The sequence below is a fragment of the Nipponia nippon genome, unplaced genomic scaffold (genome assembly GCF_047370975.1).
Source record: "Nipponia nippon isolate SJK-2023a ecotype South Korea unplaced genomic scaffold, ASM4737097v1 scaffold_9, whole genome shotgun sequence".
NCBI lineage: Eukaryota > Metazoa > Chordata > Aves > Pelecaniformes > Threskiornithidae > Nipponia > Nipponia nippon.
Window position 1 is genome coordinate 26,236,856 of NW_028262413.1, and position 24,069 is coordinate 26,260,924.

The window sequence follows — 24,069 nt, forward strand, 5'->3', positions numbered from 1 at the left end:
CTCCCAGAAATTTAACAAAAGCAACCTTAAAAATTAAAGAAATTTGTAAATCTTTGGCCCCTTCCCCTGAGGAAATTATCATGGGAACACTTTATGCTTTATAATAAAGGCTGCTAACAGAAAAGTCATGAAAAACCCTCCTTGGACATCCGACTTTCCTGGAAAAGCCGATTTTAGGATCGCACAAGATGTTTGCCAGAGCCACAGCAATGCCATAGCACAAAATAAATTGCTGACTTTGGTTTTCATGCCTTTGTTCGGTTTTATACTCAGCTCCCCATCCAGGACTGTATCTGGAGCAGAGGAGCAAGGCAGCTCTATGCGGTGCTCCACCTGAGCTCTTATGGCAGGAGATGATTCCTGGTGTTTATCCACACTTCTACAGGAACATCTCCACCACCTCAGGGAAAAAATATGAATGGGTTGGAAGCTGTTGGCCTTTCCCACTCCTGAAACCTCTCAGTTTGTGATTTTCCGAAAGCAGCTTATCTGAGATTAAACCTGAGATACAAGTGCTCTGCAGCACAGGCTCATGTAGCATGGAGCTGCAGCCCGTGGACACCAGTTACTGTGCTTAAAAGGTTGGTTTTTTTTTCTTTAAAACCCACTATTTCACTCTCACTATATTTTTATTGCCCAATTTTCATGTTTTTGCTTTCTCTAAGATGCCGTCTGCCAGCATTGCTCCGATAATTGAGGACTGAATAATCATCGGATACTGTGGCTAAGGATACAAAATGAAAAGTAACAGGAGGTGCAAGATTTGTATCATTTTCTTTGTTGTCTGTTGCTTTGATCTTTTTTATGGATTTCTGTAGATCATATTTAGAGCAAAAGGATCCTAGGGTGACTTTGCTATTGAGGTTAAAAAACAAAAAAAGTAGGTAGCTGTGCAAGATAAGTTGCAATGCTACAGGAAAGCTATGGAAACCATAGCTGATATCGAATCAAGCCAGAAAACATCCCCATGGCCAAGAAACACAAATGATTTCCCCATTTTGCATCTGTTTCTGCTGTGTTCGCCGAGTTTACCCATCTACAGCATCCTTGGAATTGGGAGAAGCAGTGGTGGAGGGATCAGTGCAGCTAAGGTTAGCAAAGAAAGGCTCCCGCAGCTCTGCTTGCTCTCTTTTTCGTTTCCCCCACCACGTTGGAAAAAATTACCATTTCGGAGTCACTGTAACAGGCCTGCCCCAGCCGGGCTGCAGGCACTGCCTCGGGATGAGGAGGTTGGTCAGAGGAGAGAAGGAACTCAAAACTGTCATCGTAATCATCTTCCTCCGTATCCCCCTCCCCATCAGCAAAAGTACCTCTAGTCAAGAAATCGGAGCGCGTCCGCGCCATGCGGGCTTTCTTTTTATGGGTCGGTCTGGGAACCTGCTTGACCAAATGATAAAACAACAAAAAAATAAAGGTTTTTAAAATAAGGAGGAGATTCTACTGATGTTTGGCATCATAGTGTAGCTCAAGTACGGCCTTATGACATCTCTGAGTGACATTGCACCTCACGGAGGAGACACAATATTATATCTAATGCAAAAAAAAAGGACCAGGAAAAACAAAAACCAAGACAGCACGGTGAAAATGGACAATCATGGATGTTACTCAAACGTATGTTAAACCAAACCAAGACAAGACTGCGTTGGACAGTGCCATCAGGACCGCAAGATCCTTTTTATTCAGAGCCGCTATGAATTAATGTTACAGGGGCTTTTTATTTTTAAGAGAAGGTGTGAAGGTTGCCATACCATGATATCCCCCTTCCCTATGTCTAGCAGCCCTTGTACTTTATAGTTTATTTCTTTGAAGCTTTTGAGGGAAAACTGGCAGAATAAGGTGTGTGTGTCCCCCCCCCCCCCCCCATTCAATTAAAAGAGAAAATAAGTAAGCCACAACTTACCTCTCCTCTGCCAGACCCCGGCATCTTAAATGGCTTCCTAGCTAGTTCACCCTTGGAAAGGCATTGATGACTTGCTTCCCTGCTGAAACACAAGAGAACAGAGATGTTTCATCTTCTCCTAAAAGCCTTCCTGCCAAGCCAGTCTGGCTTGCAGGAGTGTACAAGTGCACAGCCCAAGCACTCAAGAACAAATTACAAGTTTGAGGTCATGGCGTTTTGGAATTGCTTTGAATTCTTCAGGATTTGAGTTAATACCAAAGGACAAGAAGACATGAAGCTCTGCCTGCCAACTCTACCCATCAGGGTGGTTACGGATGGTACCTTTTCACTTCTGGATTCTCAAATGCGATTAGTCTGTTGCAGAATAAAAAGTAAAATACAGGATTTTTTTTTTCCTGTTGCTTGTTCTGTGCATGAACCAGGAAAAGAAATGGAAAGAAATTTTTTTGGGGGAAGACTATTCTTAAATACCCTCTTCCAAACTAATTCTCCAGGACCTCCTGCAAATTTTCATACAAACTGGTTTGGAAGGAGAGCATCCTTGCTTTGCATCTAACATAGCATTAAAAAATACACCCATTTAAAGTTGCTTTTTGCTCAGCTCACTCTTTCTACCATCACTTCTGAATAAAACCATCACCATGCCCATGTGTGAGGGGTGCTGCTGGCTCTACCGAGGAACAAAGGGCTACTTTTTTATTGACTGCTCCTTTTCCCTATCATGTGCCTCTGGACTTAGTTAAAGAACCTGCACAAATTAAATGGGAATCTCCTCCCATCGCAACGGCACATAAACCACAAGACTACTACACTCGGAGGCACCTTAAGTTATCAACAGCAAACATTCACCAGTAGCATTTGCCTTGGAAAGGGTGCAGCAGGATTTGGGTGGGGTTTATGTCCTTTTTGAGCTAAATGACCAAAACCTCTCCAAAATTAGGCAAGGCAGTTTAAGCAACACGACAGAGTGGGAGCAAATGCTGTCCCAAGATCTTGCTGTGGTCTCTAGACCCTGTGCTGGAGCAGCCCATCATTTAAGCAGTGCGACGGAGCTGAACGACTGCTAAACCCATTACACATGTAATTATATAGGTAAGTGATACACTGTCGAAAGTGCGTTCATATCCCAAACTCCCTCCGGACAGTTGCTGTTTTTTAACCTGCAATGGTAAGATCATCTGAAAGGCTTTGCTGGCTGTGTTAATTCTACAGCAAGCAAGAAAAATCCGTAATTTTTCTTTCTTATGTACTCATTTCTACTCTGATCACCCAAAAATCCTAAGAATTTTTTCTTCATCTTTTACCTTGAGAAATAAACTCCTATCACCGTTCATCTAGGGTAAATGAAAACAGTGTCAACTCTCTATTAATTCACTTCACCTGCTAATGTCTATGATTATCTTCCCTGCCTTACATAATGCCCATCACATAAGAGACCGAGAAATCGTATTTCCAGCTCTTTTTTCCTTTTCCTCTGATCTCTGCCCACTTGTTGCTATAAGATCAAAAAACCCGTCTTCGTTTTGCTAGGTGTTTTGTACCATCTCCAGAAACAATGTTCTGGAGCATTTGTATAAAATGGTCTCTAGCAGAACAAAAAGCCTATGGAGAAAGCCTATGGAGAAAGCCTATGGAGAAAGCCTACGGAGAAAGCACATTATCTTTTTACTTACTGAAGGCCAAAGGGATTGTCTTTTGGCGTGAAGAACATAGCGCTTGCCCTTGTCTCCTCAGTGGCCTGGTTGGGCATTCGGGGCTGCCAGAGGCGCTCTGTCCTCGAGAAGTGGCTGCCTGGGAGGTCCCTGGGGTCCAGAGCTGGTCTGGAATGGCACCGGGGCTCCAGCACCGCTCCTGATTGACCTTCTCTTCGCTCCATGAACATACTAACGGGTCTGTCTTTGGGGGCACTGTGGGCTGGAGAGCTTCCCCTGGTGCCAATGGTGAGACCTTTAATGTCCACCGGTGAGGCTGGAGTCACACCTCTGATAGGGCCATGCTCCCCTCTGCTCTGGGGGTGCAGGACAAGGACCGACTGAGGCCGGCTGTCTGTTTTTTTGGTTGGTTTGAGGGAGGGGTCCTTCATTCTGCTCTGCTCAGCCCTCTGCAAAGCCTCTACCCTCCCTTGCTGCTCGAAGGCTTTGCGTTGTTTCTCCAGAATTTCTTTCTGCTGACGGATTTGCTCCATCATCTCTCTCTCATTTTGCAGCTGAAGCTGCTTTTGCCGTTCCTCCTTCTCCACGTTGAGCTTTTCCAGTCTCTTGATGACAGAGTCTGGAGAATGGGCCTGTGTTGCAGTCGCTGTCCCACATTCCTCTCTTTTGATAGAGGGCTTTTCCTCTTCCTCCCCTCCCAAGGCTCTGCCCTGGTCTGGCTCAGAGTCCTTCCTGACCTCAGAGAATGTAACTGTCCTCTCCTCTCTTTCCATTGCTTTGTTCCTCAGGTTATTCTCCTCCAGCTTCACCTTCACGTTGTCTTGTGGTGGAACGTAGAAAGTAGGTAGGTTGCTGGAAAGGAAGGCTTCTCTCGGATGAGCCTTGTATATAACATTCTGGGGGTCGCAGACCACGCGCTCCTTCACAGTGAGGTTATCAGGTAGCTCCAAGTCTGAAGGCATCCTTCTGCAACCGGATAAGTTGCTGTTCACATGTGCCGCACAGAAAGACTTCTGCAGATGAGCCTGGGGGCTGCTAGGCAAAGAGTCAGTGGAAAACGACTGCGCATCTTGCTCGTCTAAAACTAAGGAAATGAGTTTATTACTTGGGGTATCTTCACAGCTTAACATCTCGAAGCTCCCTTGAGAGCTATCACTCTCTGGGGTTCCCTGCGGGGAATGAAGTGCCTCAGATATAAGCTCAGTGGACCACCGCCGCTCTTCTGAAGGTGACAGCCCGCCAGTGGACCGGACTTTAAGCAGTTCCAAGCTAAATTTTGCCTGTTCCAGTTCACGCATCCTCCGGCTTTCTCTTTTTGCACGAACCACTTTTTTCTGGTTGAGATCCTCCAGCGACTTGGGTCTCTCTCTAACAACGACCTCCTCTTCAGTGTCCATCCCGCTCTGGCTACTGGCTCTCTCATGCCTTTTGTACAATAAATTTGCAGAAGTATCCAGTGGGTCCACGTGACTCACCCGATTATTCTCCATCAGTGATATATGTTCCTCTATAGCTCTCACTCGCTCTTCAAATGAGCCATCCTCCCACTTAGATGGGTCGGAGCCCTTAATTTCCAAAGCATCACCTGCCTCCGGTCCATCCTCTTCTCTAACTGACAGGCCATTCTCCAGCTGCATCTCTTTTAATCGCTGCTCTTTCAAGGCTCTAAACCTGCAAGAAAGCAGAAAAACAGTACATTGTACCTCTGTGCCCACTCACGTCCCTTCAAGGCACTGCACTGGTGGCATCTCATCACCACCACCATGATCACCTCATCACCATCACCATCTCAAGCAACCCTCCTTGCACATCCGGTGCAAGATGATGCAAGCGCACGTTTGGTTTTCAGTCTTCTCCTCTTATGCCATCTCTCCTACTCAAGGATTGCCCCAATGCACCTGAAAGCTCCTTTCACGCTGATGGCAGCAGCTCTAGCCTCCATCCCTGGTCTAGCTCGTTTGCAAGCTGACAGAGTCAGAAGAGCTTAACCCATTGCATCCCCTTGGCTTTTCTGTCTTCACCATCCTGCCTGGACTGCCTCTGGTACAGCTAGCAGGGACTCACTCCCCATGCCAAGAGCTCTTTGCAGCTCCCAAGTCTTCCACCCTATGTCAAGGTGCTCCACACCTTGCAGGCAGCGCCACTGGAGAATGAACCAAGACCTGCCCTGCGGTCAGCAAGCCAAGGCATGGCTGGAAACCCTCTCCCCTTCGCAGCAGCTGGCTCCAATACCTCCTGTCCCTGTGAGACAGCGCAGCAACCAGATTGGCGAGGCAATCTGAGTTAAAAATAGGCTACTTAAACTGGTGCTGCTGCCAAGGGGGAAAAAAAAATATCAAACAACTCACGAGTATTTATAGCCTCGGCTTTCCATTGCCTATGTCCTCCAACCTGAAATAGCCTCTGCTTATTCTAAGAGTAGGACCTGCAGCTAAATAAACTCCTTTGTTAGAAAGCGTGGACAAGCTAAGGATCAGGGCAGGTCAGGACAGGGTCAGAGATCCTATGAAGGGACACCATCTTCTGTAAGTCACCGTAGTCTGAGCAGTGCCAGAATTCATATCAACCACATCCCTTAACACTTTCTTTTTTTACTGAGGCCAACAGCATTACCTTTGTCGTGCTAAATATCCTCTGCACACCGCTTGCAAGCAGACGACTTTGCTTCTGCTGGCTGTGTAGGACTGCTTTGCGCGGTGCCCTCGCCAGGCTGCCTGGATGCTGATGGCTGCGTTGTGCCGCCGCTTGACGTACTCCCGCCAGCAGGTCTGGATGAGGTGGGCTGCAAACTGCATCTGCAGGAACCTCCGCCTCTCCACAAAGCCACGCCAGTGGGTCTGGAGAACAATGGCAGCTTTGCCAAGGACAAGAGGGTCTGGGGATGGTTCACCTTGTTTTCGGCTCTGGTAACTACGCCAAAATCTCTGCAAACGCACAGCAGGCAGTTCCTTGTAACAGGTGTTGCATGGGGATGGGAGAGCACCTGCCTTCATGCAACCTTTCCAGCCGTCTCCCCATTCCCAAGTTATTATGGCACTAGGAGTCAAATCCTGATTGTAAGCTCCTTCCTCAGAGAGGGGACCTGATTTTACCCATCAGCTGTATCTGTAGGATTCGTGGATTGCAATTTGCAATAAAATCAGGCACCATCACCTACCTGTATGATCACTGCAGCTTGCCTTAAGCTTAGGAACTGCCTCCTGCAGAGTATGCTGCGGAACCAGCACTGCAGCAGCGTGATCCGGCGCAGCACCTCCTGATGGAGCAGGTCCTGCAGAAGCTGCCGCTCCCGCTCCTTCATGAAAACCTGGCCAAAAAAAGCACAATAAACACTAGCATGGAAAGCTCCCACCACCACAAGACAAATGATTTAATCCTCCTGGTTTCTGTGTCCTGGATGCCCAGAAGAAAGTTCAGCTGCTGATTTTAGTTAAGCCACCTCTAACAGGTTTCTGCAGTTTCATCTACAGCCTACGATTGCCCAAGCTCTGAATTACAGAACCTCTGCTTTCCCTTCAGGGGAGGCAAAATGATAGCTATCGTATCAAGCTGTGTCTACACGCAGACACAGTTTTTTGAAGGCTGCCTCATTACAACCAGACCTGTGACTTGGTTAACACAAAACAATGATGTTCCTTACTATTTTGTGTTAACAATATTCAAAGCTATTTTACGCCATTGGTTTCCGGCAAACAGAAGAAAAACAGTTTCATTAATTAAAAACATATATAAAGATGTTAATTTATCATTACAGAAATGCAGGCAAATATTCTATCTGTATCTTAAATGTAAGTCTGAACTGAGGATAAACATTTACCATTGTTCTTCCAACTTGGTAATTGTTTGGATCAAGTTTTATTTTCCGGAAGAAATCATGGATATTGTGCTTAGACGGGCTGATTCCTTGTGGCAGAAGGACATGGAAATGGTTCACAAAATCCTGAGAAGGAAAAAAAGAAACACCAGGATTTGGTTAGATGGGTCCTGCTGTGTCCCTTTCTTCCATAAATAACGGATTTGCTCTACTGGCCACATGAAATGGGATCTATTCAGTGAGCAGAAGAACAGATAGCATTTTATGGACTGGGGAACACAAAGTTTCATCCACCATTTGTGGTTTGACGGGAAACACATCAAAGCAGCGACCCAGCAACGTTCAAACATCTTTCAGTGTGGGAGGAGAGGTTCTGCAGAACCCACGGGGTCATCTCAAGCAAAAAATGCTTCAAATCCTCAGCAAGGGCCGCTACGGAAGGGGTACACCAGCATCTGCAAAGCATCTCTGAGATGCTCCATCAGTTACTGCTGTGAGGACTCAAAGAGCGGAGGAGGTATGAGCGGAGAGATCCTCCCACTTAGGGCTGGGATCCGTGCTCATGGCAAAAAAAAAAAGAAAATTGAGCAGTTTTCCTTTTCTAAACAGCTGCTGCGCAGGACACAACATCTGGCCCAAAGCAGCTGCCAGCAGGAAACAAATCAGCACCAGCAAAGCATGAAAGGACTGACATATGCACAAAACCTGGTGAAGACCAAAAAGAAGAAAACAGGAAAAGCTGGATAACTCCTGAGCGGTTTAGAGGATACCATTCAGCCTCCCGATGGGACGCAGCCAGCACCAACACGACAGGGCGAATGCCATTCCCAGGTGATTTCAAAACATGCACAGAAAAGTGTGTGCAGATTGGATACCTTTTTTTTCAAAAAGGAAGTCCACATTACAAAAAAATACTGCTTTTGTTCAAAAACCACAATGTTATCTGCACAGGGGCTCGTAGCCTTCACCTAGGTCCAGATCAGCTTGCTAGAAATCAGCAGCGCAGCAAAGGACCACTCCATGCCAGATATCAGCTCATTACATCCACTGCCTTGCATGAGCAATTAATTACCTTGTTAAAAATTGAGCTAGCAACATTCAGACAACTCTGATAATGATGCTAAAGGTGGGGAAAGACTAAAAACATTTTCCCCAACCTGGAAGGAGTATTTGCAGCTGTATCCCGACTGGCGAATGCGAACAGTCTCCAGCATCCCCGTGTACCGCAGCTGCCTGAGCACCAGGCTGTCATTGAACCGCAGGGGCAGCTGGAAGGGGAAAAACAGGCCAACAATGAGCAAATATTTCCTTTAACTGAAGCTTTTAAGCGCACAGATGGGTAAACAGATTCAGCAGATGTAGCACATCTGCATGACACGCATGTGGGCAACGATGCTAGGGGAGGGAAGGAATATGGGTCCCCAGGAACCATGCTAATCCCAGCAGGGTTGAATCCTGTTTGCTTCTAAGCAGCCATCAGATGGAGACTTTCAAACAGCTAACTAGATATGTAAAGCTAGGTTGTAAAGAAGGTTTTTTAGAGCCCCCAAACTAAGACCCCCCAAGGTCACAGCAAATGGGTAAGATCGTGAGCAACTAAATAATATCCTAGGTGTAAAGCTTCATCTTTAAATGTGTGAGTAAAACTCCAAAGGATTAATCCACAAGAAAGCATCGCTACTGCAGCCTTCATTTTAAACTGAATCCTTAGCCCATGAGACAAATCAACCCTTAAAGCCAAATTAAAAAAATATGATGCATAAGTGAGTTTGAATAATGTGGTTTACTGTAAAAATATCTGCTTTTACCTATAGAAACTTTATTTTAAAGATACGTTAGGGCTCAGTAACAGCACAAGTGAATTCATGGCTCTGTAAATCTCTATTACGGGTGGCAGGAGCTTCAAAGGAGTGAAATTCATTTATTAAAATCAATATATTTTTCATATAAATTAAAACCATATATTTTTCATATACATGTTTCTTCAATTACAAGAAAAGCCAGTGCAGTTTATCAAGAGCAACACCCAAGTGATAACATCCATGCTTCCCATTGCTGATATACAAATATCTTCTAAATCCAACTTGATTTGGGGCTTTCTTTTCTTTTTAACCTCCCCGTAAAAATTTCCAAAATAATCCCAAGATGATTTTTAGCAGCACCACTTTCACGGGATAGAACTTACCTTTTCGGCATTGGATCGAATGCACTTGACAAAATAAGGTTCTGCTTGGCCAAGGGTCTCCATCAGCTTGTTGAGAGATGCCTGCAACAGAAAAGACATCTTCAGTTGGGAAACAGACAAGAGACCACAACAGATAATGAAAATTTTCCTCTGTCCAAAGTGACTCCACACAGCATTTATTCCTGATTTTTAGTTGTCAAAACTTCATTGCTGGCCTAGAAAGGAATTTTCTTAATAACAGTTTTGCAAAGGGAAGATCTGGCAGCTTTCTCTAATCACTGCTTTCCACCATTTGCCTGTCCCCTTCTTCTTAAACAAACTCCCATTCTGCCAAATAACTTAATTTATAATGATTTTTAAAGCTTGCAAACCCTAAACGCTTCATAGGCTGGTTTTAGAGGAGAATAGCTTCAACGCTGCATATTCCTGGCTATATTCCTCTGCTGAAATGCAGAGTTGAGATAACGGAGAATCGAGGGTTTTCCACATTCCAATTTTATATTTCCCCTTATTTCTGCATCATTATTAAAAGTCTAACTCATAAAAATGAATTTATATTGGCATCATTGCTATGCACAACCGCTCCAGCAGGATGTCATGCCAAGTTATGCCTCCACCTTGCAAATCTTTGACTCTTTTGCAATGAAGCACAAGCTCTTTGAATAAAACCATACTGAAAATCAAAGCATGCTGAGTCAGTCTGCAGCTGGCCGGGTTCCTCAACTGCATTTTTTTTGCTGTGCCCTATAAATATTTAGAATATCTCTAATTGCTGAGCACATTAGTGACATGGTATTAGTAATGTGCTCCAGAGTTGATTACTCCTGATTTTAACAGCATTTAAAACTCAGTTGTGTAAACAAAACGGTGTGATATTAGAAAGAAGTATTTCGCCTGCAAGTCTGCTTGCAGGAAGCCTTTTCTTCTCCTTCTGATCATTTTAAAGACATATTTATAGGAAGTCTTTCATGTTTAGAAAAATTTATCAGGATCTGGGGAAGAGTAAGGGATGGATCCCATGCACATGCGATGCAGCTGCGTTATGTGTATATTAACTGTATGCAAATGTCCCCATTGTTCCCGTCCCAGGGAGCAGCCAGAATGCCACGACGTGGCAGAACTCTGCTGGCATGCTCCTCATTTTCTCAAAAGTAGACTGAAATCACTCTTTTTTTACAAAATAAAAGCCTACTAGGAGATATCAATCAGCAGTGATATTGCAGCATCCCACTGTGCTCCACACTATGCTGGTGGGAGGGAAGGGGGACACACACGGGATGCAACCCCTTTGCCAAAGAGCCCTGCCGAAAGCCCGGCAAGCAAAGCACTCCCGGCACTGGAAGTTGTAGAAATTGGATCATACTGCAACCGCTGGCCCCGTAGGAGCGGGTATTTCCATTTCATCAGCAGCCAGCAACATCCCGCGCATGGCAGATGGTTCAGGCACCCTCTGCCATCTGGCGGAAGCTCTGGTCAATCAGGAATCCATAAAGGACACACGAGGTCCCCAGATTAACCCCATACCCTGCTCCATTGTCTCTCTGCTTGCAAAACTTTCCAGCCACCCACTCTCTTGCACCACCTGTATTCAGTCTTTCAGGGCGCAATGAATTGCTTCAGCATCACCCTATGCTAGACAGGGCAGCATCCTTTTCTCTAGGGTACTACCTGCACAGGGGATAAAAGGGGAGGCTATAAATTGCCGTGCTGCAGCTTAGGTACCAGCCGTCTAGTTATCAACTGACAGCCATCACTGCTCTTACAGCATCCTCTAATACAGCTATTTCACCTATAGATTACCATAAGTATAAGCATGGTTAAAATCAACAGGAGGCGGAGCAGCTGTAAGCTCAGTGTTCAGGCATTAGCCACAAGGCAGACAAGGCAGCATTTATCAGCAACGCCCCCCTGCCCCAAAACCCTGTGATAGGAAACATTTGTTTCCTGCCTGTGACCCAATTCCATGCGCCACAATTTTATTAGTCTGTTCCTGATAAAAGAAGCGATCTCGTAGGCTTGCACCAGACTGGTCTCTCCAGAAAATGCTTCTCTCTTATGAGTGTGAAATGAAATTAGGGCTGGAGTGCCCGGTGTTTGTCTAAAAGGAGGAGCAGGCAGGCATACCAGAGCTGCCTCCAACTTTAAATATGCTTTTATTCATTTAAGTAAAAAAAGGATGTGTTGTAAGCACAGCTACTACATTGTCAAATCACCGTTGGTGAACATCAGAAAGCATAAGGAAAAGGGTATTTCAATGATCTGCTTTGCTGCATAGGGGTAGTGGGGAAATCTTCACAGTGTTTAGTGGTCTTATTTGTATGCGCTGTAAAAATACATATAAAAAATCTCAATCACACACCCCAAGGCTTTTCAGAATTTCATTTGAAGGATGAATAGGTTTCGGGAAGGCATTTCACTCTAAGACATCCCTGTTTCAACCCCCCCATGGCATTGTATGAATTAAGCTCTGCAGAAGTGTATTTTAACCAGCATACCATTAGACTAGACTAAGCTTTTTATATATATACACACACATAGATGTGCATTCTGCAAATTATATATACATAGATTTATATATATGTGTGTGTGCATGCATATATTTAATTACTTAATCTTACTCAGATCTATGAATGGAGACTTTCTAAAAATGACCCACATCTCCAAAAAACCCACCAAAATTAAAAGTCAAAACCAAGCCAGACTTGCTTAGAAAATGATTTTTAACTGAAAGCTGCTTTCTAATATTACCACCTGCTTGTGCATGTGTCTTGTAGCAGTTTCCAAGCCCTGATGCGCATATTGGAGGATTATTTTCACTGCAGCTAATCCTAGGGATGGCTGGCTGGTGCACAGCGCTGACAACACAACAAATGCTGTATCGATCCCTCCTCTGAATTCCTCTGCTTGCCTGGAGATAATGCAGCAATATTTTGACCTTTCTGCCCCTATTAAAATTCACATTCTGGCTGGCTTGAAAACAGATTGAATTTCAGATGCTGAATGCAAGTAAAGATTGTAAAAATGTCATTTCAGGATTTTGCGGTTTCTGGATTCGGTGGAGAAAGCGCCATGATGCAATGGCTTGGAAAGTGAGGTACCAGAGAACAGGGATGCCCCAAGATCTCTGCTCTGCAGCTCATCCTCATGCCCTGTCTTGCTCCACCGCATCATCCCCTACAATATCCACCATTGCTCTTGTTTCTGTTCATTTACACCATTTAGATACCTCCTGCAAGGTGTCTCGCAGCTTACCCAAGCCACCTCCTCAGCTGGATTCATATCCTCAATGGTGGTGAGGATGGGACGGGACTATGCCTGCAAGTGTCCTCCTAGGCATGCTGGGGACCCGGAGCAGGTATTTACTTTTAATTCACCTCTCTGTATCAAAGGCAAAGGATTACCTGGAACTGGGCACTGATGCTGGGCGGTTTTTTCTTCTTATGGAGATGGAGGAGAGATTTGGTAATGCGGTCGTGTAGCGTCAGGTTGGTTAGGTGCTTGAGGGACTTCACGTCCAGCATGTGCTGTGGAAAAAGAGAGACTCCATTTGTTCTTGATAAATACAAGAATAACTAGATCTTATCATCATGCTATCTGCTGTATCCCTCTTTATGTCCTCTGCAGGGCTTCCTTAGGTGACCACCCTACTTAATCTCAATGGGAAACACTGAGGGATGGCTTGAAATGTAGCTCTGCTCTATTTGGCTGGAGCCAGATCCCCCAGATCATATTCCTCTGAGCTCCTCTGAGGACCTGCCAAGGACATCTTTGACCATGAGAAATTTGGCTCTCCTATCCACTAAGGGCTGCAGACAAACTATTCACTGTTAATGAGCAGTTCATTGGTTAACTGTATCTGTGCCTCTCCAGGTGCAATGTCCACCTGGTCCTCTGTTCCTGACCACCAATGCAGCACCAGCAAGGACTACAAAAAGCATTATTATTCTAGATACAACAGATCTCTAGGCATCTCTTAAAATACAGTAAACGCAGCCAAGATGGAGGGAAACTGAATATTAGACAAGCCTGTTGTCTGTCAGGTACCAGCCCTCTTGCATAACATACCGCTCATTTTAGTTTAGAGGTTTAATTATCAAATTTCACCAGCATGTATGTACTCCTTCAGGAGGAGAAAAAAGAAGCCAGAGCAGGTCCAAGAAAGGTGGATGCAAGCACTCACACAGCACTCTCCCAGCACAAATCAGGGCTGAAATCCTTTGATTTTATATAAATTAAAGAGCCCTGAACAGAGCTGAGTTGTTCAAGCTCTTGATGTAGACACAAGCAGTCTTCCTCACACCCATCAGCATCTCAACATTGTTCCTACAGTCTTAACCCACAGACCAGCAAGGTAAAAATGCTGCTTCTCGCTCACCTTTGGGAGACTGGGTTTGGCTTTGAAGTTCTTATTTCTCCTGGGGAGAGAATAAATAGCTCAGGTTAATTCACGCGTGCAATTGCAGAATGGAGGAGCTTATGAAACAAGCCCTTCCAAATGCCCTTTAGCAGCTGCTTCCTATAACCTGCACTGAAATTGGGCTGCTTCTGCATGCTGCAAACTAGTTTTACAAATTTAGTGGCACAGGTTTGAGAGGAAGGTATCCAATTAAAGGGAATTGCTACATTGGAAATGATGAGAATGCTGGTAATTTGAGTAGAGCGAGAGAGTGGCGTCGCAAAACGACTGACCACCCTCCTGCTTTCTCATACCCTGCGTTAACTCCAGCCACCCTGGCAATGTTCTCTGAACCTTCTGATAAGGCTGCAGCATGAATCATCGACATCATTTCCCCACCTAATTTGTAATGGAAACTTTGATATCATGTTAAAAAATGTAACTGCATTACATCGCTGTCATATCTTGAGACTGGTTTGACTAGCAGATTCATTCATTCTCTCTCTTCCCCACGTCTGTTATTACAAATGAATGATAAGAGTTAAATAAATCAAATGCCTAAAACATACTGGGGTCGCTTTGACCCAACTGTGAAACGTCTCCAAACCCTGATATTTTTATATTCTGGCTATTTACATTCCTCTAACTACTCATGCTGCTCATTACACTCCAGGCATAAAGCCAAAATTCCCTCCTTTTGCACTTACATGAGGATGCCGTGGGCCCTCTCCAGCAGCTTGCTGTTGGTTGCGTTGACAAATATCCCATCTTTGTCTAGGAAGGCGCCAGGGCTGGTGAGCCTGCTGTGCCTCATCCCCATCCGGCCATTCCAGCCAACTGCATAGGCATCGCTGCAACACCAAACACCACACAGTGTTAGGAAGACATAAGAAAAAATGGTTCTATGACAAAATAAAAAATAAGATCATAAAATAATCTGTTGGTAGAAAATGAGAGTCACCACTTTATCATTTAACCATAAATCAGCTCCCATGGGATGAGTTTATGATGCCAGACACCATATGAAGTGATCGGCTAATTAAGCACCTTTTAAAAACCAAATATTCATAAAAGGATCAAAACTATCATCAGGAGAATAACAGCTTCCAGTTCTCCCAGTCACAAGGCTTGGGTCCACAGATGCCCCGATGGTCCGAAGGTTATGAGACTATGACCTCTGCCATCAGCCTTGCCATCATTAATAGTCACAACTTTAGATGATGTTGGTGATGACTCTGTCTTTTCTAATTCATGCAATCATTTCATTAGGAAAAGAAAAAGCAAATATCATTTGCAACAAACTATTTGCCACAAATGAAGGATACCAGCCCCAGCAGGACTGATGGGTTAGCCCAGAATCACTCACTGGGACCTGATCACAAATTACTTGCCCAATTTGGTCCTCTCTGCCATGGAGCAGAGTTGCTTTGGTCTCCAGAAAGGCTCACCTGGCTGCAGAAGGACTGAAGGGAAGGGTGAGAGGGACCAAAATCCTCGCTTGAAGGAAGGGAAACCGGTACTCGACAAAACATCAGGTACTCGACAAAACATCAGTGCAAATAATTTCCAGAGTTGAGGAGCCTTCCTATGGCATCTGGGGTTACGCAAAGCCTCTCCTGGGCTGTACCCAACTGCAATTGGTTTGCTGGTGGGTTTTTGGTGTGGGTTTTTGTTTTGTTTTGTTTTGTTTGTTAAATTTTAAATTCTCTCAGCATTGCAGAAACCATCATATAAAATAAAGGTGATCTAAGGAAGGATGTGGGTCTGCAACTGCTCCCCCCCCCCCCCCCCCCCCCCGAGCTATCTCAAACAGGAGGAAAAGGAATAGGAGGAGACTCAGTGCAGCACCAGTCTTCTGGTCATGAGGATGCTGAAGGACACAGTGGTTTAAATGGGCCCTCCAGTACTGGTCACTTCTGAGGTCTAGTAACAAGGCAGCCCTTTGCCTTAAAGTCTGGATTTGGAGGAAAAGCAAATACCAAGTGTCACATGGAAATTAGGAAATAAAGCATGTAAAGTTGTTCATTCAGCCAGCTCAAAGCCTGGAGCCAGATCCTTGGAGCAACCTGATGCTGGAGTGCAAGTCGCCTCACTGCCTCGCCACAGTGCTTTCCAAATTCCTTCCTAGCCCGATTAAATCAGCATTTTGACATGTACCACTATTAAAAGAAAGGATGAATCACAGCAAAGTAAACCCCTGGCTGAGTGCTCCAGGACCTGTTTTTTTTTAAGCAGCCCATTTGATTCAAGGAAGGCCAGCGAGAAGCTTTAATATCCAGGTGATCTCTCCTGTCCACCTTCTTTCTCTTTACAGCTAACATTCCATCCATCAAAAACTTCCTATTTGCAGGAGGGGAAAAAAAGAAAAAAAGAAATCATCGGTTGATGGGTACCACTAAACCTCAATAGCCACTTTCAGGATCTACAACCCATCATTAATCCTGGTCGACCTCAATGAACTCTCTGGCTTGAGATCAGCTGTGGCTATATGGACTGTGAATGAGACTACAGAATAGAAAACCCTAGAAATTCCCATGTGGTTTTGGAAGGAAAAAAAAAAAAGAGAGAGAGAGATAAAACACCAGCTCTGTTTATTATGGACACTTTAGGATGGATACGTGCATATGGTGACTGACACAGCTGTTTTGGTACTTGGGAGGTCAATCATCTCACCAAGCCCAACCAACTGTTTCAAGACAGACCCATCAACACCTGCTTTCCTGCATGCCGCTTAGACATCACTGCACATAAAACAGTTTCATCAATGAACACTAACTGGCAGGAAAACAGACAGCCCGAGCGGTTTTGGTTAGAGATGGCATGGCTTTCATTACTCGACGGCCAATGAAGGGACTTCCAAGGCATGCTGGCTTCCTGACGCTCTGCTGAAGCCTGGTTTCCCCGCCCCCCCCAGCATGTGCAAACCACCCGTCTGCTTTCTTCTGAGATCAGAGGAGAGCGCTTGGCTCACTAAACCCTCCACAATGACTTCCTGTGTGATGTCATGCCTCAAATTTGCTTTTAGAAGCAAGCCCTGGGCTATCCTGTGGGTTGAATGTACAACGTAGGCTTATCAGTGACCGCATGATCATGAGATGGCTTTGAAAGCAAATTCCTGTTTAATTTAGCTCTGTAAATTGCTTGCCAGTCTATCTGTTGGAAAGCTGTTAAAGCAAATATCTCTTCTATATGTGTTACCTTCACCCCTGTATTAACCCTTTCTTGCTTGACAAGTGCAATTTAACTGAAATACCAACATTTATCAAGTGTGATATGACTCCTCAGAACCAAATCATCCACAATGAAAGGTATCAAAATCACCTGCCTACTCCGAAAGTGCAGGCTGGATTTTAGAGATCTTATGAGAGACGCAGTTTGTGCTTTCAGAAGGAAGGGGCAGAGACGACTTTTGGGGACCCATCACTGCTGATGCCCAAGAGAAGACAAGATCATGGACTGTGCTACTGAGGCACCACACCAGGAGGAACACAGGACAGCTTCAAAAGTACATTTTCTGCAAATATACCGGTAAAGGGAATAAACTGTCTGTCCTGATCCTGTTGTTAAGATACAACTGCTGAGGATGATGGAAAGAAGACACAGTAGTTGCTGCCCTTGATCCTGGCTGTTTAAGGCAACTTGTCTGCTGTGCTGGCTGTTAAGCCAAATAAATAGAGCTGACCACAGACCGAACTCCACAGTAAATAAATACATCCCCCTCGCTGCGTGGGAGAGGAGGAGTTTCTCTGCCTTTACAATGGCCCCTTGCTGAGATAATTGAAATGTTTTGGGCTATGAAAATGCAGGCAGCCCAAGCTGCCACACTAACATGCCTCCAAAGCTGGAGCTGGACAGTCAAGAAAAGCCCCATCCCACTTCACAGATATTCTTCATGCACCATCAGATTTGAAGTCTTGCCAGAGAAACTGCAGAACTTCTCTTATCTACACGTGCAGATCTCCACAGGGACAAAGTTTCATGTTACATCACATTTAGAGAAACCTGCGCAACCAGAGATGCTAGAAACAGTGAACGTCACCTCTGGAGACATCAACCTTCTCTGCCTCAAACCTTACCATGTACCTACTATCGTCGTAACCCAACAGATGAGACCTATAGCAGCTATACCATTAGGAGAAAGACAAGGAGGTGTGGGAAAGACTGATGTGAGGACAAGCAGGGTTGCATCATCTTCCCACGATAGGGTGAGATTGCTTGCACAAGCTGGATTTCTGCCCAAACTCGAGAAGTCGCACAAATTTATGAATTCAATCCAACAATTTTATGGAAATCACATCCTCTCTGACCACTGAAAATAAGCCAACTTGTAATGATATGAGAATATTCAGTTCTCTTTCAGCAGGGTGCCACCACCAGTCGCAAAGGGAAGAAATTCAGGGCAAGAGGTATATTCTAGTCTTGATGGCACTCAGACGGCATGTGGTCAACAAAGCCAGACAATAAAAGCCACTTTTGTTCCCGTAGAAAAAAAAGGAACAAAGTGTATCTAATTTCTGTCTTGGCCATTTGGCATTAAAGCCAGTAAAAAATGAGGTTTAATAATATATTTGGAGGATATTTTATTTTGTGTGGAAGGGAAGCCCACTGAGACGCAAGGACCATTACAGGGGATTTGATGGACACATTTCAGGAGATAGTCTCAGACTCCTCTCAACTTGTTCTGGACTTCTTGTGAAACTCAGAGCAGCCATGAAGTTACACCTGGATGTCTGCAGCTCCAGGCAATCATTTTAGGAGCTGAGGATGCTCTCTCTGATCATATCTTTCCCCAGCACACGCACACATCTGCTCAGAGGGAAGTAGAGAGGCACTGTAGCCCTTCAGAGGTAGTATTTGGATAATCAGACTTTCTGGCATCTGCAGAGGGACACCACAAGAGTAGCTGGAGAAAAGGACAAGGATCAGTGCCCAGATATCCTTTTGAAATGAAGACATTTTCCTTCACAAGCAACTTAATTCTGAAATGGATTTGGAAAACCTTGTGCAGAAGAGGCATAGATCTGCATCTCAAAGTGTAGACCTGGCTCTCAAGCAAAAAGGTTTCATTAAGTAGTTGCTTGAATGGCCAGAACCTTCAAGGAAGGATTAAAAAATAAAACTGTACATAAAAACTGTAAAAATTGAACCTTTTTGAAGTTAACATGCTTCTTTCCCTTAAAACCCACCAGACATTTAACAAGGTACCATCTCAAGCCCCATAACTTCCCAGGTCCTCAACACTCAGTGGTGCCTAGAGCCACCGTCACACCATTTGCATGCAGTTCTACACCCAAACGCATCATTGGTTTTTTTGCGCCAGAAAAATCCTCAGTAAATTTTTATTTCTTCGATATCGGCACATTCATTAAATTTTTTTGCAAGCTTTTTACCACTTCGTACGCCACACCACCTACAATTGCTGTCTTTATGAGAGACAAAGTTGCTTTCCCTGCCTGCCATTTAGGCAGGTAAAGATATTTAGATATGATCACATAGCAGAGAAAGAATGAAGAGAGGACAAAATTAATAAGCAGGCTGGGAGAAACATTAATACAGTCATTTATAACAACAGATAGTGCTCTCCCATCCCAGATTTCCTTGTCGTGCCAATGTAAAAGCAAGAGACTTACCGCTGGGTCCTCTCGTTGATGGTATTGACTCCCTGGAGATCTGAGAGTGGTGTCCGTGGGCTCTTCCGAGTAATACCTAAAGCAGCACATGAAAAAAGATGTTTCTACCTGGCTCTTCACCAAAAGGCAATTAGCACAGCCATAGCTTAGTACTGACTACAGTGAGGAGGAGCATGTACATGTCATGGCACATGCTGGGCATACAAGGGTGCCAAGGATGCCGACATACCCATCGTCTACTAAGTTCTACCTCTGTTGCAGCGTCATCACCCTTATGAGTAATGCTGTTTGCTCAAGCCTACTAATTCCCCTCCCACACACGCACGTTGTGTTAGGGACACGTTGTCCCAGCTACGAAGCAAACGAGGTGAAGGAAGAGGTTGCTGCGATGGGGGGGAGTAGCCACCCATGTCCTCCATGTCCAAAATATTCCTAAGCTCTCCGCTGTGCATGGGACAACCCAGTTGCTTGCACAGGCAAAACACCTGGACATAAGTAGAGTGCTTGGAAAAATGGTCATTTATTCCTTGCACACTTCTCCCCTTCCTACAGATATATGGACAGGGATATGTATAGCAAATAGTATATACTGCATGAGGAGGTCTTATTGCCTATTGAACCTATATCCTTTGACAGGGGTAGTTTTAGAGTAGTTTATATTTAACAAATAGCCAAGGAAGTTATCATGCGTGGTTACAGAAGCAGATGTTTCAAGCTGTTATCTTCCCCAAAGTGGAAATGTTTTGTAACCAAGCATTGAGGAAGACAGAAGACAATTTTTGTAGACAACAAAACACTTTTCAAGTCGCTAAACTATAGATATTTAAAGACCTGATAAGCTTGAATTTGACATGAAAACAGCCAAGCAATTTTTTAACTGTCTCGAAATTGCTGCTGTGAGACAGGAAACATCGCAGCGCTCACCTGAATATGGGAAAAAAGTATATTTGTTTACCCTGAGATTTCTGCAGTGGGGAAAAAAAAAAGTGAAAAAACCCTCTCTAAACAGAAGGACAGACTCATTTGCCTAACAGATCTTTGCCCTCATTGAGAAGATCTTTGGATAATCCCAGTCTACTCCCTACTCATGAATGTCAACCAGCAGAGCTTTGGTCTTGAACTCAGAGATGTCTAAACCCAGTGACTTGCTCTGGTGGAAGACCATAAATTAACTGATAGACTCAAAGACATCAGTGAAGCAGCTGAGATGGTAAGGAAAGGGCGATCAGTTGGCTACACAAGCTGAATACAAAGTGACCTAAAGGGAATCTCAATATACTCATCAAATCAGTTTGTTTTCTCTCTTTGTGCATAGCTAGAACTAATTGCACAATTCAAGACAAAGAGATGATCTATTTGGTCTGTCTCTGAAGGATGACATGGATGTAACCTCATCTGACTTCTGGGAAAAGCTGAGTCCCCAGGGCCAACCTTAGCCCAAGCATCCTTGCCTGCAGGGCCTGCGAGCCCACTAAATTCAGGACCCAAAAATTACACACACTCCAACCCCGGTTTAACCTGCCAAAGAAACGAAGCCTGGGGAAGCAGCTTGCAGGAGCACACCCCATGGGAAGATGCGAATGATTTCTGAATGCAGAACATGAATTACTCGCTTGTCAGGTCAGATGCTCTCGACCAATTCACAAACTGTGGCAATGTTACTCTCAGATCCATGTGTTGGTTTTATCCTAAGAGACCAAACTGTGTGGACTAGTCTACACTAAGTGAGGTTTTAACATGTTGAGCTCAACACTGAGCTCAACTTCACTGCTTCACATTAAATTAAATCTCTAAGTGTCTCTTGAGTTGTATGAATTTCCCTCTTCACACATAAGCAACAGCAAATTAACCCCCCAAAACTTCCCATGTTGCTGAGCTAACTTACAAATAAAAAAATAATTAATTAATTAATTGCAATTAAAATTACTCTACTGATAATCACCTTCCTTTTCAATAGTTTCTTAGTAGTATCAGTAAGGTCACTTGGCACAACACCTCTTAAGAAAATCTACTGCTGTGTTTGTCTTACTGCTCTATATTTCCTTGTAGCAATGGTGGGAACTTGTAGGAAAGAACAGTGTACTCTAAATTAAGAATTAAAGTCTAAATTAAGAATTAAAACACCTCTGCTCCCTCAACGCTACATGCTGCAGGAAGCATGGAAATCTGATATAAGGTTTCTAGCAGGAAAAGCATATTTGTGAAAACTTAACATGCAACTACTGTACTTACCGTGCTCAACTCTGCAGAAAAAAACTGGGTGGTTTGCATTTACACCTAAGTTGCAAGATGTTTAAGCGAGCAACTCGGGCTGAGTATTTCCCCTTGCAGACTGCATATAGCAGCGCTCTATTTCTGTAAGCTTTAATGTGGAACATGAAGGAAGAGAATAATGGCAGAAAAATGATATATCTAAAGATAGGAGCACCAAATACGTATTTTTATATATCTACATATACATAATATAGTAGTGCAGGCAAAAGTGTCTGTGTTGTCATGCAGGATGAGTTTATTACGTGACAGAGGAGTGAGGAGGAAGAAATGGAGACCGAGTGCATCTTTACTCAACTCATTTTGTAAAATAACATTGCCAAATGCTTTAGTTTTAAGTAAAAGCCCTCAGAGACACTCTTTTCACAAGCTAAAGTTATTTTGAAGTCCAGTGAAATGCAAATAAAGTCAAATTCCAGCTGTATGAGCGTTATATCAGGAATATTCCTACCAGCCCTGTGGTGCTTTGAACTTATTATCACACATGTGATAACAACAATAAAATACACGAAAAATACCACTAGCATCAGCATCCTGACTTAACGTCAGTGAGTTAATGGGGAAACTGCCAACAAAATGATGCCATATCTCAAGAGACATGGGTTTATATTTACTTTTACTCATCAAACTCTGCCTAGTAATTTCCTGATAGGGTCAAAATGGCTATAAGGCAGCTGGTTCAATCCTGGAAGGCTCCTCGGGCAGTTTTTTTACCCTTTCTATGCTGAATGCACCTGGTTTCCATTTCTTGGCATGTAAATGTTGTATCAGAGGGAAGGGCGGGTGGTGGAGCCTTACTGTACTTCTCCTCCTTGCATCTCTGCAGGATCTCTAAGCTCCTCTGATGAACTGGGTGATGGAGAAAGCTAAAACTATCCACACTTTTCAAAACCGCACATGGCACTGCATCATCATGCCCTTGGGAAGCAAAATAAAAACAACAAAAAAAAATGGAGAGAAGAGAAAGATTATATAAGCAGAAATCAGGAGAGGGTAAAGAACAAGCCCGAAGGACGCGAAAGCTCGAGGGTCGCATGTTTTTTGCGCTTGACACAATTTAACCTCGGTTTCCTCCTGACACGGCACCATGGCACAGGAGCGATGGGCTGGACCACATCCAACCCCACTTATAATCCTTATTAGCCAGAGCATAATCACTTTATAATCACTCTGAGACTATTTGGGCAAAAAATAGATGATTAGATAAATCTTTACTTTTATTAACTGATTTTTAAAATCCTTTCTGTGCCTCTGCCAGGTGTTATCCACAATTTCCTGTGCAGATGCTCCCGGACACGGCCACCATGAATTCTCTCATCTTGCATCCCAGTGCCACACTTTGCTCAGATATTGGCAATTAAAAGGACATAGAGTCTGGAGTTAGGTAGGATGGGTTTGAGGTCAAAAGTTGGAAGAAACCATTGTTGCATGGCCAAAAGGACTTTTGATGGCCCAGCTCAGACCATAGGGTGGAGGAGAGGTTACACAGGTGACACTGTGCAAACAGGCAGCACCTCTCCGTCATCGTTTAAGTGGCCAAGTCAAGGGATATACCATGCTCCTGTTGAGGTGTGATGAGGTCACTGATGAGTTACCTTGTGTCAGCACGTATGGAAGCATTTCACACCAACGCATTAAATCATCAGAAAGGACTGATCTGAACTTTCCAGAGGAACACTGTCAAGGGGCGTCTTCCTCGCATTAACACTACTTCATGCTGCTCAGTGAGACCTCAAAGACCAATTTTTTGGTCGCTAACACCTTTGTTTGGCAAATACAGGTGTTTTTTTATTATTATTCTTTCACGGGGGATTGTTTTTTTGGTGCCCAGCTTCAGGAATAGATCTGCAGAAGTCAATGGAATTGGTTTTGGGAAGGTGTTATCATGTAGGTCAGCCGCAATGGGCACTAACCCAAGGAGCACTAACCCAAGGAGCAACCCTTGTTGACTGAATGCAAATGCAGAGACCATCAAGGCAGGGCAGAGCCCCAGGACCACAAACCCTTCGTCAGAGCGAGGATTTAGGTTCGTGTCCAGCAAAACCAAGATGAGAAATCTGGGAGTCTCCACAGCCTATTTTATATGAACAGCACAAGTTCTTCCATCAAGTTTTCGCTAACAAAGAATTAGGGTTTTTTGCATAATAAATTCATATCGATGACGTAGCAAAAAAAGGTCAATCAGCCAAATTTCTTTCTTTGATAATGTTCCTTTAATAAA

At 44.2% G+C, this 24,069-nt stretch overlaps 1 protein-coding gene across 8 annotated transcripts in view; it reads right to left on the reverse strand.

The window, feature by feature from the left end:
* The window catches only part of MYO9A (myosin IXA), a 186,014-nt gene that overhangs the window by 19,695 nt on the left and 142,250 nt on the right, over positions 1-24,069 (reverse strand). For 2 of the 8 annotated variants that reach the window (XM_087743836.1, XM_087743832.1), the window contains exons 15-27: positions 22,647-22,766; positions 19,578-19,653; positions 14,655-14,798; positions 13,927-13,966; positions 12,953-13,075; positions 9,552-9,632; positions 8,524-8,634; positions 7,370-7,492; positions 6,710-6,859; positions 6,166-6,476; positions 3,574-5,223; positions 1,901-1,982; positions 1,165-1,380 (exon numbers count right to left, since the gene is read on the reverse strand). In XM_087743836.1, the coding sequence (XP_087599962.1) occupies positions 1,165-1,380; positions 1,901-1,982; positions 3,574-5,223; positions 6,166-6,476; positions 6,710-6,859; positions 7,370-7,492; positions 8,524-8,634; positions 9,552-9,632; positions 12,953-13,075; positions 13,927-13,966; positions 14,655-14,798; positions 19,578-19,653; positions 22,647-22,766 (3,227 nt within the window). The remainder of the gene's footprint in view (positions 1-1,164; positions 1,381-1,900; positions 1,983-3,573; positions 5,224-6,165; positions 6,477-6,709; positions 6,860-7,369; positions 7,493-8,523; positions 8,635-9,551; positions 9,633-12,952; positions 13,076-13,926; positions 13,967-14,654; positions 14,799-19,577; positions 19,654-22,646; positions 22,767-24,069) is intronic. The other 6 variants (XM_087743835.1, XM_087743834.1, XM_087743833.1 and 3 more) reach the window with 6 other exon arrangements.